We start from the raw sequence: 16291 nt of genomic DNA on the forward strand, positions 1-16291 counted from the left end.
AGCTCAAAGGGTGATGAGCTAATATCTCTGCAGCCTTCTCCTGCCCTGGCTCTGCCCTCTGGAGCCAAACACACAAGGCTGATCTTTCTTCCACAGCATCATCCTGCACACAACAGAAGACTGCTAAACATCCCCAGGACCTAGGTGTCTAAATAGACTTGATGTGGCTGCACAGGATACTACTCACTGTCCAACTCAGATTTTGTAAAGATGGCAAGGGAGGGAGGGAGGAAAGAAGGAAGGAAGGGAGAAAGGAAGGAAGGAAGAAAAGAAGGAAGGGAGGAAGGAAGGAAGGAAGGGAAGGAGGGAGGGAGGGAAGAAGGAAGAAAACAAAGGAAAAGGGAGGGCATTGATTAAGTACCTACTATGTACCACATGCTGTGAGAAGTGCTGGAGATACAAATACAAAAGTAGCCCTGGGTACACTGTCCCAGGGGTGGATAGCACAGAGGAGGGAGCAGTGACCAGGGAGGGGGGTTGGGGCAGGATGGAGTCATGGATACTGGCAGGTCCCTTTCCTGGAAGGCAGGTGTGGAAATGAGCTGTGGGAGAAGCTGCAGGAATTGGGGCATAAAGCAAGGTACCCTGACCACCCAGCTGACTCCAGGCAGGAAGATCAAAGAAAGCCTAGGACTGCATCTCAGGGGAGAGGCTGATGAGAAACAGTGAGAGAAGAGAGAAGCCAGAAACTCCCCCTCCTTGCTTGGCTTCTGAGGATTCACTCATCAGGAACACTACACTAGGGTTTCCAGGGGGAAGCAGTGGCCTCTGATATCCCCTCCCAAATCCAAGATCCTGAGTTTGAATGAACGAAAGCGTCCCCAGGGAGTTGGTGCACAAGGAGAGGAGATGGCCAAGCTACCCTTCAGGGGTTCTATTCATTGGCCTTGGAACAACTGGTGGGTGAGAATGAGAAGCCATCATGAGATCCCTGAGATGCCCCACCACTGGGGGCCCCCACGGATCTCCAGCTCCAGCCCCGACTGTGCCAGTATCCTCTCACCATGGACCCAGGAAGCCCCTTCCCCTTTCTACCTCTTGCTCTGGGCAGTGTCTGGGTCTCCTACTTCCCCACCCGACAGGGCTCCAGACTTCTCACTTCAAAGTCCTTCTCACTTCGGCCCACATTCCCCAAGAAGTCACTGGATCCAAATGACCTGGGATCAGCCTGCCCACTTGTGGGGTCAACTGGGATCCAACCCAAGCTCTGTATAGCAGTGCTTGTGACAAGAGGGCATCACCAGACCGCCCTATGGACCTGCTCACTTAGCCCAGTGACTTCATCTCCTCCTGGCCACCTCTCCCGTGGCGAGATGCCTGGCACATCATCAGGCTAAGTGAAAGTTTGTTCTTCCATTCATTCATTTACTCACAGCAGAAAACAGAGAAGGAAGGACAACTGTGGAACCGACTTTCAAAAAAGGGAAGAGAACACAGCCTATAAACTATAGGCCAGAAAGGTTGGCTTCGATTCCAGGCAAATTCTGAACCATATTATTAGAGATGGTTGGTAAACATTTAGAAAGGGGAGCAGCAATCACCAAGATGTAGCCTGTCTTCACCAGGGAAGGCCTTGCCCAACTAAGGTCACTTCCCTTTCTGACAGGGTCACTAGGCTGGTATATCAGAAAAATGCTGCAGGCCGCTTCAGCATATCTCCGTTTGATCAAGACATTGAAACAGTCTACGAATCCCTGCTTTGGAGAGAAGTGGGTTGGGACATAATGATACATCAATGGAAAAATCAGCATTTATTAAACCAGTGCCAGGAACTGACGGGGGAGACAAAAATGAACCCATGCCTGTCCTCAGAGGGCTCCTATTCTATGGGGGAGGCAAGATGTGTATACAACTGCCTACACAGAGAAAAAGTCCAAGATAATTTTTGGTGGAGAACATCAGCACCTGGATACAGAGGAGAATGCCCATGGCTACTGTTTAGCTCACACTTTAAGGTTATATCGGATACCTCAACTGAGCTTCGCAATAGATCTGTTGGGGAGATACTTTAAGTGGTGCTGTCCACCATTTTATAGGTGAGGAAACTGAGGCTTGGGGAACGAGATCACTTCATCCTGTGCAGCTCAGCATTTTTCACCCGATATGGAGAGAGGTACAGACAGCACCCTTAACAAATGTGCCCAACTGAGTCAAGATCCAAAAGAGTCTCATTAGATGAGAGTGATGGGACAAACCTAATGAGGTGAGGGAGATCCAAGTGTAGACTTCCACTCAGGTTCACAAAATCAACACTTAGCTTCCAGGAAGGAGAAGTCAGTGGTGGAGCAGCTGTCTTCTGCCTTGCTCAGACCCCTCTGAGGGGATGTGCTCAATGTCGGGTACCACAATTTAGGAAGGACATTGTAATCCAGCAGAGGGTGACCAGGCAAGGGAAATGAAGACCATGCCATATGAAGGCCATGGATATGCTCAGTAGGGAGAAGAGTCTTAGGGAACATGGCAGCTGTCCTCAACTATCTGCAGGTCTGTTGTGTCAAGGAGGGATCTGCTTTGTTTGGTTTGGGATGCGCCAGGAGCAGCAATGAGGGGAAGGCTCAGAGCAGTTAGAGTCAGCATCAGGAAATGTTTCCTAAGGATCAAAGCCATCCCCAAAAGGGATGAACTGAGAAGGTAGTGAGTTCCCCATCCCTGGAGGTCTTTGAGTGGAGGCTGGGTAATCACCTCGGGGGAGGGGGCTTCTTTTTAGGTCAAGATTAGATGTGATGACTCCTAGGCTCTGGTGGTCTTAAGAGGTTACCTAGTCCACCCCCTGCCTCCTGGGTTCTCAAAAGTAGTGTGGGCAAAACTGGGAAGGCATGGAGAATTCAGCTGCCTGGACCATTTGAATGGCAACTCCTGAGGGCAGAGACTCTGTCTTTCTGCTTATTTGGGTATTCCCAGGGCTTGGCTCACAGTAATCATGTAAATTCATGTTGACTTGACTTGACCTGGGTGTCTCATCCCCCACCAAGAGGGGCCATAACTAGGCCCCACTGCTGAACACTGTGCGCAGCAGGACCCTGTAGGAGCCAAATGTGTGCTTGTTCAATGAGCGAGTTCCTCCATTCACTCATATGCCTCATAGCCTGTGTTGGGGCATCTGCTTGGGGGATCTGAGAGCAGAACTTGGCATTTGTACCTAAGAGGTCTCATCTCCTTGGTCTCTGCTGAGGTCAACTTGGATCTGGGGGGGGGGGGGGTCATCTGCCTTTCAGCCAACCCTCTATCCACCGCCCTCCACCCCCAACCCCCCAGAACAAGTCTAGGGAGTGCCACAGCCTAGATCCTTGTCCAAGGTGCTAGCCTGCGGAGATGAGCCAAGCAAGAGCCTACCTCCTATCTTCTAACCCATAGAATGTCCGTCAATGGCTGGTTGGAGCCTTCTACATGACTAAAGACCAGAACACACCTAATGTGTTGCTACTGCACTGCCACAATACATGTATATACATGTACATGTATCAAAGGGAACATGACCTTGCCCTGTGAGCAGCAGAGCCCATCCTGTCCTGATTGTTTCCCTTTTCCCATCTTGGTGCTCATGGGAAATCCCCCAGGCCTGGGACCTAGGAAGCTAGGACTCTCACTTGTAGCCTTGGTCTGTTTCCTAACTAGGAAAAAGAAGGGATAAGACAGAATGATCGCTGAGGTCCCATGGGGCCCATGAGGTAGACCTCAGCTGCACAAGGTGAGCTTTGCTCTCCAAGCGTGGGAGGGATGGGGTGGTCATCATGCTCTTGGTGGAAAAGCAAATGGCCAAGGGGGATGCTGGGCCCAGAAATAGCAAATCCAGCCTCAGACACTAACTGGGTGGCCCTGGGCAAGTCACTTCACCTCTGCCTGCCTCAGTTTCTTCACCCTAAAATGGGGATAATAACAGCACCTATCTCCCAGGGTTGTTGTGAGAATCAAGTGAGATGGTGTTTATAAAGCAGTTAGCACAATGCCTGACACATAGTAGGTGCTCAATAAATACTTATTCCCTTCTCCTTCCTCTCCAGGCCCCTCTCTGTGTAGCTGTCGAGTGACTGTCCTAAAGCCTGGGCCTGATGGCACCGCCCTCAACTCTCACCCCATGAACCCCAGCGCTCTCAGGTTTCATGACCAAGGAGAAACCCATTCCTGCCCTTCCAAACTTCTTCTAGATCACTCACCTTCACACAATACAGGGATCACAAGCCCTGGACTTGCTGTTCCTTAAACATGACTCTGTCTCTCTCTGTCTCGCCTCTCTCTGTCTCTCTATTTGTCTCCCTCTCTGTGTGTCTCTCCATCTCTTTCTCTGTCTCTGTCTCTCTCCTTTCTGTCTCTTTCTCTCTCTGTCTCTGTCTGTCTCTGTTTCTCTGTGTCTCTGTCTGTCTCTGTCTGTCTCTGTCCATCTTTGTCTCTGTGTCTCTGTCTCTGTCTCTCTGTCTATCTCTGTCTCTCTGTCTGTCTCTGTCTCTGTCTCTGTCTCTGTCTCTCTCTCTCTCTCTCTCTCTCTCTCTCTCGGCACTAGCTGATCCCCTTGTCTGGAATGCTCTCGCTCCTCCACTCTGCCTCACAGCTTTTCTCAAGACACAGCTCAAACCCTAACTTCTGGAGGTAGAGCTTTCCCAGCCCTACTAGGTGCTAGCACATTCTCCTTTGAAGTTACCTTGCACAGACTCTGTGTGTGTCCTGTATGTACCTCCTCTCCTCCCCCAGCAGAATGTGACCTCCTCCATAGGAGGCACAGCACCTGGACCACAGGAAGTGCATAATAAAGGCTTGTGAATTTGGTTGATTGGGGAAGAGAGAACAGGAGTGTCCACTGAGGACACAAGCCTAGGGTTCCCTTGCCCCCTTGACTCTCAGAGTGCCTCCCCACCAGCTACCTGACAAGTCAGCCCATCTCCTCAAGTCTTGGATTCCCCTGAAATCCTTGGCATCAGTCTTAGATCTGGGCTCCCCCTGCCCAGAGGGGGCACTTCTGCTAGGCAAGCTCCCACTCAGACCTACAGCCTCTCCCAGGTGGGCATCCACACAGGTGGGGAGGGGGCAGTCTCCCAGGCTGTGTGGTACTGGGCACCGGATTTCAGAGCTGCCCAGAAGCTGCCGATATGCCATGCCCTCAGGAGAGCCAGCAGGGGCCCTTCCTGAAAGGCACCAAAGAAGCAATGCCTGAAAAGAGGATGAAATACTATTGGGCAGTAAGGAATTATGAAGGGAATGCTTTCCAAGAAACCTGTGAAGACTCCTATGACCTGATGCAGAGGGAGAAGAGTGGGAGAACAATGTATCCAGCAACAGCAACATTGTAAAGAAGGTAGAGCTTGGAAGTCTTCAAAGCCCTGATCCCAGCCATGCCCAACTGTGCTTCCAGAGGAGCCCTGAGGAAAAGGTTTCCTGCCTCCTTCCAGCCTCCTCCCAGGGATAGACCTCAAGGGGACAGTGCCCAAAGTTGGCACCAGGCCCCCAGAGTTACCAGGAGGATGGTGAGCCCTGCTCACTCCACTCCTGGCAGAAGTTCCCCCTTTTCTTCTCCCCATCCATAGGAAAAAGACAACAGACACAGGCTGGAAGGCAAAGGCTGGGCAGGTGGTTGACATTCTGATGCCCCAGATGCCCAGGAGTTCTGAACTATGCACAGCTTTTGGGTATGCTGGCTTCCTGTTTGATGAGGTACTGACCACATCTTTCTACTTCTGAACCTCTATTCAAAGGGATAGATTGCCTAACTGCCCAGCTACCCAAACCCCAAAAGGAAGAAGGCAGGAATCTGAAGTTAGCCATTAGTTAGTGACCCTGCAGTCTATCGGACCCCCAGAGGGAATGGGACCCCTCCTCTGGGACGAAGGCTGGGGGCAGGATGGAGCAGCAGCGTCCTGGGCTGTTGTCCTCTCCATAGCAGACTTAATCAAGGGACCATAAGGGTGGGATGGGTGGGTTGAGCAGCTTAGGGCATGGGACCACCTTGTTCTGGGACTCAGTGTTCCCCATCTGGAAAGTGGGAGGCGATGGGACAACTCCGTTCCTGGAGCCATTGTAAATGCTCCTGAAAGGTGACCAACCGTACCCTATTCTTGCCCTTGCTGGCCAATTCTGAGTTACACCATTGACCACACCTAGTGCCTGGGCAGCCACACACTTGCCCAGACACTCACGAGTCTTTTTATGGGATAAAGAAAATGAATGTGCTAAGAGTAATCTTCACCTCAGACTCAACTCTCCTCACTGAGAGGGCCAAAAACATTGATGACAGCAGAGCAAGACTTGGGGGAGTTTAACGGACAAGGTACACCACATCAAAGTCTGGGAGTCATTCCAGAGATTGGAAGCCAAGGACAAAAGCCCTCTCACCTTTCCTATTCCCCCTTTGGGTAAAATCCAGTTTTTCCTGTCCCAACTATCTCAAAGGGGACAGTCAGAGGGCCAGGGACAAGGCTAGCCAGGCAGGAGCATGTGGGAGAGAAGGCTCCAAGGAACAGGCTACCCTAACAGGCACCAAGGAGACCTCTTGGGGTGATGGGTGGTGGCAAGCTCCCACTCCAGCCCAGCCCAGGTGGCCTGCAGGGTAAGTGCCTGGGGCCCTCTCTCCCCACTCCCCCAAAGCTGGGCAGCTAGGCTAGTAGGCAGTGACTGGGCTAGTGCTGCAGCAACATCCCTTGTGTTGGGGAGGCTGTCAGAGGCCATCTGTTGCCGGTGCCCTCCTCCTTCCTTAAATAGTGAAAACCAGTATTTCAGCTTTCCCAATGTCAGCTCAAGGAAAAGAACAGCCACATAAATACACCAAGGCCTGCTTTTATAAAGACAAGAAAGAGGGAGCGGGAATCGTGGGATTTTAGACGAGTGTGCCTAACAGGAAAACAAGTCATTGTTATGGATCAGCCTTGGAGAGTGGCCAACACACACAGAAGTGCCCAGAAGGCGAGGGACCCAGGCCTCACTTTGGGGACAAACAAAGCTCGCCTTCCATAGTCACGGAAGGCCAGCGGCCTAGCCAAGCCAAATCACCCCTGCTCCAGCACTCACATCACCCGCCCTCCACAGATTCCATTCTGGGCCCTGGTCCCTTGACCTGAAGCTGTCAGAGAAGCCGGAGGCTGGATGGGCCCATGGGTAGAGATGGGCCTGGCTAGGTTACCTGCACTCTGGGGCTGGGTGCATCTGCAAGCCCTGTGTGTGCTCATCGACTTCACCCACACCATCCCCCACCAGGACAAAGGTCACTGCAGGGGGTGGGGAGGGAGGGAGCACAAAGGCTAGAGGTGAGGTGCAGAAAGGAGGCTAGTCCAGGGTCACATGGTCTTCCCACAGTGGGCCCATCTCGGTACACAGCGGGTCCTTTCCTGAGCACTCTAAAGTCCTAAGGTAATTCACTGGAGGTGAATCCACCAGGCCCCTTCCCAAGTTCCAGCGCCCTGCCGAGAGCACTCAGGAGCAGCGGATAAAAGAATCTGGTCGTAGAAGGAAATCTGGGGCCAACTCCTCCAGAAAGCCTCAGGAGGAAGCCCCGTAGAGGCACATGAGGCATTGCGGTCACTGTCCTTTCCTACAGAAAGGCCCCCAAAGGCACCTGGCACCCAATAAGGAAGCAGCAGGGACAGTCTGAGGTCAGGATGCAGGAGTCTTTCCATCTAGACTGAGTGCCCTGCAGGCCAGGAGGCCAACCAAGCAGCTCTCCAGGGAGGCCTTAGGAGAAGGGACTGGGGCCTGGAAGCTGCAGCAGGGACACGAGTATGGCTCGGCATGACCAGAGCAAGCAACCTCGGCCATTTCTGTCTGCTCCCTCTGACCTCCCCTTGGTGACCCTCCCCCAGGAATGAAGCCACCCTGGAGCTACATCACGCTGGACCTCAGGGGCCTGAAATGATTTGGGAGCAGTCAGTCCATCACCCCCAAGAAGCCAGAGGATCCATCATGGTCCCCAAGAGATCATCTCCTCACTTGGAAGCTTGGAAGCCAAGGACAAAAAGCCTCTCACCAAAATGGGGAACTGGAGGAAGGAGAAGAATGCAGAGAGCAGGGCTTCTCCCACGACTCTATCTCCCACTGTCCTACCTTTGTCTGGGCTGTCCCCATTGCTTTGTGCCTGCTGCTGGAGGCTGGGCAGTTCCCAGGAGATCACCTGAATATCCACGTCATCCCCCTCAGTGACTACTGCTGGAGACCAGGGATTGTTCCTGCCTTTCTATGCCCACCCGCCTGCCTGGCATTGAGCATGGTACCTGGCCCATACTAGGCATGAAGACCTGCATGCCAAGCCAAGCTTCTGGCCAAGGGCCCTCACAACTCCCCTGGACCCTACAGCCCACCCCATCAAACATTTGCAGGGAGTGTCCTTCTGCATAAACAGCCTCCACCCTTTGCCCTGAGGGTCTGAGGATCAAGTGGATTTCCAGCTCCCTCACATGATGTGGCTGCTAATTCCTTAGCTAAAGAGATATAAGACTGCATTGAGAGGGTCAGAGCCCCCAAGAAAAGGGAGGAGAGCAAGTCCCGGAATTCTCTGCTCCTGTCACACCACCCCTTGGAATCCTGTGGGCAGTTCCAGGTCCCACAGCTCAGGGAGGATGTGAATCTGCTGGAAGGCAGCCAGAATCGGGAAGGGTCTGGCACCCATGGCATCGTCAGGCACTAGAAACAGGCTGTGGAAGGAGATCCTGGGCAAAGCACACAGCTGGGGACAAGGATCCATAAGGTAGCTCCCTATCTGAGTCCTTCTTTCTTTGGGATAAGATCAGGCTGGCTCTGCTCGGCCCCAGGGGAAAAACTGAGGAGCAAGGGTTGAAAGCTATCAGGAAAACCTGTCTACCTGGCCACTTGTGAGACACTCTGGCTCTGTCAGGTTGTCTTCAACACTCTCTACTCCCAACACTCTGCAAGGGGAATCTCAGGCAGGCACACATCTGGTGGTGGGAAAGGAGAGGGACCCCAAAATGATTAATTAGAGATCTGACCTCTGGTGAGATTTAGCCAGGGCCTGGCCTTTGAAAGTTCACCCTGAAGGGACAATGAGCCAAGGTGGGTGGGGAATGTCGCCCCACAGCTGGGGCGATGTCAGAGCCCCTAAGCCTTCCTTTTGTTGGTAAAAGTCAGATCAGGAAGGAGGAGGCCCAGACACTAAGAGCCCAGGGCAGAACTCAGCAGAGGTTGTCTTCTCTCCATATTCATGTGGGTCAAACCTCCAGAGACCCTGGCTCAAGAATGAGGCAAAGCTGCTTTGCAAGGTCACTCTCTATCTCTCTGGGCAGAGAAGAAGGTGATTGCAATACGCCCATGTGCTGGGGAGGCCAGCTCAGGAGAGAGACCTCCTGGGGGGCTGTGAAGAAACCAGGAGATGGCTGGGCAAGGAAAGAGGTTAGAGAAAGCCCCGTTAACAACACCCTGCCTCCCTCACTTCTCTCAGCAAAAGTCCGGGGCGGGGGGGGGGGGGGGGGGGGGGGCCAGCAGGTTGATAGAAACAGAAATAATGAGCTCAGGCCATTACAATGTCATGGGGAGGGGGAGCTGCACAGGTGCTCTCCTCAGGAAGGAGGCACTGGAGACAACATTGCCCCCGTTTTACAGAGGAGAAAACTGAGGCTCAGGGAATCTAAGCAACTTGCCTGAGATCCCACAACCCACAGGATGAGACCTGACCTGAGGCAGTGTGTTATCCACTGCTCCACACTGTCCATCGACTTGTGGTTCAGGAGCCCAGCATGCATCTGCTGTGCCACTGCTCTGACCCATCCTGGCCATGTGACCCTAGGGCCCCACAGGCAAGTCCCTGAACACCTCAGTGCCCAGCTGACTGGCAGGGGCAGGGAGCCTGTGACCTCAGGGTCACATGTGGTCCTCTAGTCTTTTGACTGAGTCCAAGTTTTGGGGAACAAATCCTTTTATTGTTCTGTGGAGTTTGGATTCTGTCAAGAGCTGCACTTGAGGACCTAGAGGGCCATTGCAACCCCAAGGCCACAGGCTCCCTGCTTCTCTAAGGTCTCTGTGTGTGCTACCCTCCACACCCTTGCTATCCTCATTGCCATTCTGAATGCCTTGCCACCCCAATGTTATGTTACAAATCTGCCAACCTTCCCTTTAGGATCCAGCTGTTCACATGCCTCCCCCCCTCCTTCTCCCTCCCCCTCCTCATTCCCCACCTCTCTCTTTCCCTCCCCTTCCCCATCCCCTTCTCTCCCTGCTCTGGGATCTGCCTAACCCTCTCACCTCCTCTAAGGCCCACCTCATGCTCCCATCCTTGGTCAAGTCAAGAAGGTGGTAAACCTGAGTGAACTCCTTGGCCATCTGGGGCTTAGAACAATGCTGAGCACACAGTAGGTGCTTAATCAATGCTTATTGATTTGAATTGAATTGAATCCATGGACTTTAAGGGCTGCAGCCTCCTGACAAAAGCCGTGTGAGGCTGGAACTGCAGGCACTGACATTCCCAGTGAAATAGGAGGAAACAGGCTCAGAGGCCTCCTTACCTCAGTGCCTGCAAGGGATTCCCTCCAGGATGGAGACCTCACCTGGGGGGTTTTCATTCTGCTGATAGACCCCGGGGGCCAAGCCTGGCTCTGCCACCTGGGCAGCCAGCACACATTTAGGAAGCACCCACTCTGCACCAGGAATGGTACTGAGCCCAGGAGACACAAGCGAGGGCAGAAATACCAGCCTTGCCTTCAAGAAGCTTACATGGGGGTGACTTGGAGATCACTGTTTACATACAAGATGCAGGCAGGGTACACAGGAAGTCACCTTTTTTAACATATACGTGGCCAGCCATGACGACACAGTGACTGTGACCGACCAGAGGCGGCAGTGACTGTGACCAACTACTGCAGCTACTGGGTGGCTCTCATCTGTCCAGGAGGAGGTGAGCTCCCTGAAGGCAGGGCCTAGTCTTGGCTTTCTACGAGTTTCTATCCATCCATTCCCCAACCTTCCCTAGAACACAACAAGCAGGACAGGTTTGTGGAATTGACTGACGGGCCCAGTTCAGAAAGGGAAAGTAGGAAAAGGGAAACCTATTTGCATTTTCGTCTCCTCCCTTCCCAGTTCCCTGCACCAGAGTCAGATCCGCATGGCCCTGGGCCCTGGCCTCCAGACTCCGACCACACCAAGTTTCCTGAGGCTGTATTTGCTTAGGGACCAGATCTAAAGACAAGAAACCGCACCCCCACTCCTAGCCCCTGGCATGCTGGGGGGGTGGGGCGGGGAAGGGAAGAGGAGAAGCCAGTAGGCCGATGAATCAGCCCTGAACAGATGCACTGAGGGCGGAGAAGGTGGGGCTCCAGCAGGGACATTGGGGAGGGGGACTGGCAGGTGAGCTAGAGTCCTCCCCCCGCCCCCCACAGCCCCAAGGGCATAAGGACACAGCACTGAGTCCTCTGCTCGGCCGCTGGGGGTGGGGTAGAGAAGTCAGGCCTGACTTTGTGCACTGAATACAGATGAGCCTTGGCTCGAAGGCCCGGCCTGCCCCCTTGCCCAACTCCGTGGCTCCTTCAGAAGAGGAAGCCGACATCCTCCTGCTGGCCGTCCCTCATTTCCCCCCAAAAAACGATATGATATCCGTGGCTATCAGCTGGCCTTTACAATCATGTGATAACAGTGACCTTAACAGTCACTGAAGTGAGCAGATGACTGAGCCAAGACCCCACAGCCAGTAAGGATCTGAGTCCACAGGAAGCCAAGTCCTGCCCTCTGCCCCTCTGCTCTAGAGCTGGGAGGGCCTGTCCAAGGTCCCCAGGAAGGACCTAGATGGAGAGCCTGGATCAGAACACAGGTCCTGAGCACTTCTACGTTCTTGTACTGCCCCCTACCCATGGATGCTTTGGGCCCAAATGTTGGGGAAAACTGAGACAGGAGTGGAACTGTCCTAGTGCATGGATGGAGCTGATCATTTCTACAATCCCTCCCCTACCAACCACAGTCAGCCCTCAGCTGGTACCACACACACACACACACACACACACACACACACACACACACACACACACACACACACTCATGATTAAAGGGCTCTGGGTCCTGAGTTGGAAAGGATCTCAGAGAATGGGTCAAATAACCCATTTTACAGAACAGGAAGTTGAGACTTCTGGGGGCAGTATGAGTTGTCCAGGACGCAGGAGGGTCAAGACTTGAACTCAGGGCCTCTGCCTCCAGAGCCAGTCCCTTTCCCACCCTCCCCCAGGTCCTCTGCCTTCCATCCCTACGCTGACTACACACAAGCCTGGAGATTTGGCCCACCAAGAGAAGTCAGAAGCTGGCCAACCATCTCTCCTCTCAAAGATGGCACAACCTGTATGAGTCTGTATGGCCAACCCTGCTGGGGAAGGAGCATGTTCCCTGGGGCCTGACCTCTGGAAACCCTGACAACCCAGCCTGGGGGGCTGAGTTTCAGGTCCAGGTCACATTCAGGCCCCATTGCCAAGGCCTGGGGGAGAAGAGAGCCCAGCTGGGCAAGTCCCGCCCCCAAACAGGAGGAAGGATAGCTTTTCACCCGCCCACTGGCCCTCTGTTCCAGGCTGCGCACACAGAGGGTTGGGGGCGGCAAGGCTTGGACCCCACTCCAGCAACACTCGCCCAAGCTCTGAACAGTGAGTCAGCTCCGTGCCCCCAGACACCAGGTACCCACTTTAGAACAATTATACTCAGGAATGAGGTGAGGGGGCAAAGGTCTGGACAATTCTGCTTCCAGTCACAGCCACTCCCTCAGGCCTCAGGCATGAGTCCTAGCAGCGCCTCTCCCACCATTTACTGATCAATATAAGCTGCCATGACCCCTCCCAGCACCTCTGCTCCCACCAAACCCCCCATGGTTCACTGTGGCCAAAACAAAACCTTGGCCTCCACATGGGCTATATTTGGGCTCTTCTGGTCAAGTCAGGACCCCCTGTGCCCTGAGGCTACTTAAAAGGGCATTGGGGTCATCAGGGGAAGAGACCAAGCTCTCAGAGCCTCCCCTTCCCTGGAACCATCCCTGGAAGAAAGGCAGGGCCTGGGCCCCATTTTACAGATAAAGAAACTGAGGCTGAGGGAGAACTTTTCTAGGACTCCACAGGCGTCTCAACCCTCAAGGAGCCTCTGAGGCTCTGAGTGCCAGACTGAACCTGATCTGGCTGGTGGAGCCCACAGGTTCCTCCCCCTTCTGACAAGTGGAGCACTGGGTTCAAGCTATCCCATCCCCCATCACTTCATGCCCTTAGGCCACCCTACTAAGGGGTGGGGGAATATTCAAACATCATATTTATCTCATCAGCTCCTCCCACAAGTTAACTAAATATAGGAACTCAAAAAAAAAAAAAAAAGAAAAAAAAAGAGGCGATCTTCTGCCCCGGAAAGATAGTGTTTACCCCAGTGACAGCTTGAATAAACAAATAGAAGCCCCAATCCTACACTTGACAGCTGCAGAGAACAACCGTGCTCTGAAGGGCTGCAGACAGGCCAGCCTTGGGTGCGGGGAGGACTGACCCGAAGAGCCCCAGGAAGCCAGCCAGCACAAGGACTGTGGGAGGAGGGACAATAAAGCTCCCAGCCCCTGATGCTTGGAGAGATCGGGGAGGCAGGCAAGGCAGATGTCCCCATTGGACAGAGAGGTAAACTGAGACTGGGAAGAAAAGTGACTAGGCCAGGGTCACACCGATGGATCCCTAGGCATGGCTGCCTGGCCCCACAAACCTGTTGCTCACTCACAAAGCCAGCTTCCTGAGGGTGGGGGGCCAGGGGATCCTGAAGGCAGCTGACCTGACAGCTACAGGGGGGACAAAAAAACTCAAGTTGGCATGGGAAGAACGGGGGGCACAGGGGAGGAAGAGCCAGAGACTGGAGTGATTCTGTCCTCGGGCGAGACTTCGAGCTGACCTTCCAAGGACAGGAGGATGAGGGAGGCAGACAGAAGGAGCCCGCTTGTCTGGGGCTCCAGGGGAGCCGCAGGTGGGAATAGATGAGCTGGAGCCTGACTCTGATTGGCCCCGACCTTTGTGAGGTCACCAGCCCCCCACCCAATGAGAGCCTCTCCAAGAACATCACTCTGAATTGAAATCCTTGGGGGGGAGTTAACTGTACTCCTGGCTTATCTCCAGCATGGCCTTGGGGGCCCTGGAGGAGAGGGTCTGGGACAGAGAACAGGAGAGAGACCCTCTGCACCCTCTCCTCCACGTCCAGCAGCCAAAGGCAGCGCTTCTGGATAGGACCGGGACCTGGGGTTCGAGATCCTGCTGTCCCAGCTCTCAGGGTTGCTGGGAGCTAGAAGGATACAACAGATGTCGAGCTCTCTGTAAACGGGAAGCACCCACTAAGTCCACACAGAGTGTGTGAGTGTGTGAGCGTGAGAGTGTGTGTGTACACAGAGACTGGGGCCCCGGCAATTTAGGGTTTTCCCATGGACTCCCTCAGGGGAGTAACTTAAGGGTCCCGGTTGCGCCTTACAGATGAGGAAACTGAGGCTGGCCCTGGCCAGGAAGCGTTGCGAGGCACTGGGAAGTTCCGCGCACTCTAAGGACAGAAGGCCTGGCTTCTGGGGGGCAGCTCGCCCAGGTCCCTCCCATCTCCCGGCTCGTATCTACATCTGCACGGGGAAGGAGCAGAGCTAGGTGACTTCTTTCTAAGGCCCCTTCCGGCTCTCAAATCCCCGGTTAAACGGAAGCAGTAACGGCTCTGGGTCCTAGCGTCGGTCGGTGCCAAAACCCACAGTGACAGCCAGGGCTCTTCCCCTCCCGGCCTCTCGTGCCAAGGTCAGGGCAAGGGTCTCGGTCCTCAGGTGGCAGCTGGTTGGAGCCCCTTGGGAAGCCCGAGAGAGAGGGGGATGCGCAGGAGGATGGGAAGGGGATGCCGGCTTCCAAGTCCAGCGTTGCCTAGGCTACCCATTCAGCTCCATATCTGCCACCAAGGGGGAGAAGGCGACCTCAGGCCAGGAGTCTGGAAGCAGGACATCCAGGCTAAGAGCCTCAGTTTACCGAGGAGGAACCTGAGGCCCGAGCTGGTCAGGAAGCTGAGAAGGAGCCGAGCCTTCAGGGTCCAAACCCTCTAGAACCATGACAAGTCCCACCCTAGGAAAGGCAGCCTGGGGTCTCACTACTGGCTCCTGGCGAGCCCCGCCCCCGGACACCCACACGCCCTTCTCCGGGTACAGGAGCCCCGGGAGCTGCTGCAGAAGCGCCTGGGGCCTCATTTCCGCCCCCCCCCCCCCCCGCCTGGGCGTGGGGCCCCTGAAGGCGGGGGTGGCCGCAGCCTAGAACCTCGCGGCCGCCACAGCCCCAGCCCCAGCTCCGGCTTCTCATCCCGCTCGGCGCCGGGACCCTGGGCAAGTCCCTGCCCATTCTAGGTTTCCTCAGTTTCCTCATCTGTACAACGAAGGACGTGGGCACAGCGAGCCGACTCGAAGGCTTCTCCCACACCCCAGTGGTCTCAGGAGGCCAATGGGGGGACCCCTGGGAGGAGAGGCAGCCCCCTGCCGGGCGCGCAGCCCTTTCCTCAACCTGCTGCCACAAGAGCCGCAAGTGGGGAGCCAGGGGTGCACAGAACAGCCCCCCCCACACACACCTCCCCTCCCAGCCCGGCGCTCGCTCTGCTGCCAGCCAGGGTGGGGGGCCAGGGGTGCAAGGAGCCCCCCGTCTCCACGCCCCGGAGCGCCGCAGACCCGGGTGGGGGGCCAGGGGTGCGGGGCGGCGCGCTCGCGCCTCACTCACCGTTGAGCCCGTACTTCTGGCGGCTGCAGCGGACCTGCTCGGGGCTCAGCCCGCAGCTCTCCCGCACCGAGAAGCGCCGCAGCACCGCGGCTGCTGGCTGCAGGTGGGCGGCCTCCATGGCGCGCAGGCTGGCACGGTCCTGCCCGGGAGCCCCGCGAGGTGCTGGCGGCCTGGCTCGGGTGCGGGCTGAGCGGAGGGCGAGCTGGGGGAGGCGGGAGCGGAGGGACCCGCGGGGGGGGGGGGGGGGGGGGGCCCCGCCCGCGGCCGGACTCGCGGCCCCGCCCTCTGCCCGCCCCCTCCGTACGGGGCCCGCCCCCAGACCCGCCCCGGGGCCCGCCTCGGCCTCCCATTGGCGGCAGCCGGCGCCTCATTTGCATGGGGTCCCCCGGGGCCGGGGCAGCACCCCCCCTCCCCCCTCCCCCCCACCCCCGCCAGCTGCGCTTCCTACCCCGCCCGCCCGCCTCCTCGTGGGCAGCTTCCGCCCGGGCAGCCCCGCTGCCCCTCCCTCGGGGTCCCGCTTTACAGAGCGGGCCGGGGTCGCTTCGGGCCCCTGATCTGGACCCCAGAGGAAGCGTTCTCTGGCCAGCCAGAGGCCCCAGGGAGACCCAGAGAAGGAGGAGGACCCTGCCCAGGCACACGCTTGGAGGTGGGAGAAAGCG

At 55.8% G+C, this 16291-nt stretch overlaps 1 protein-coding gene across 5 annotated transcripts in view; it reads right to left on the bottom strand.

The window, feature by feature from the left end:
• Positions 1-15850, bottom strand: part of ATP2A3 (ATPase sarcoplasmic/endoplasmic reticulum Ca2+ transporting 3) — a 97568-nt gene extending 81718 nt beyond the window's left edge. Inside the window, exon 1 of one of the 5 annotated variants that reach the window (XM_072618935.1) lies at positions 15633-15850. In XM_072618935.1, coding sequence (XP_072475036.1) covers positions 15633-15750 — 118 coding nt within the window. In that variant the 5' untranslated portion in view covers positions 15751-15850. Of the gene's footprint in view, positions 1-8022; positions 8102-9603; positions 10047-15632 lie in introns of those variants that run through there. The other 4 variants (XM_072618936.1, XM_072618939.1, XM_072618937.1 and 1 more) reach the window with 4 other exon arrangements.
• Positions 15851-16291: the final 441 nt, after the last annotated feature.

This window comes from Notamacropus eugenii, chromosome 6 (genome assembly GCF_028372415.1).
Source record: "Notamacropus eugenii isolate mMacEug1 chromosome 6, mMacEug1.pri_v2, whole genome shotgun sequence".
NCBI lineage: Eukaryota > Metazoa > Chordata > Mammalia > Diprotodontia > Macropodidae > Notamacropus > Notamacropus eugenii.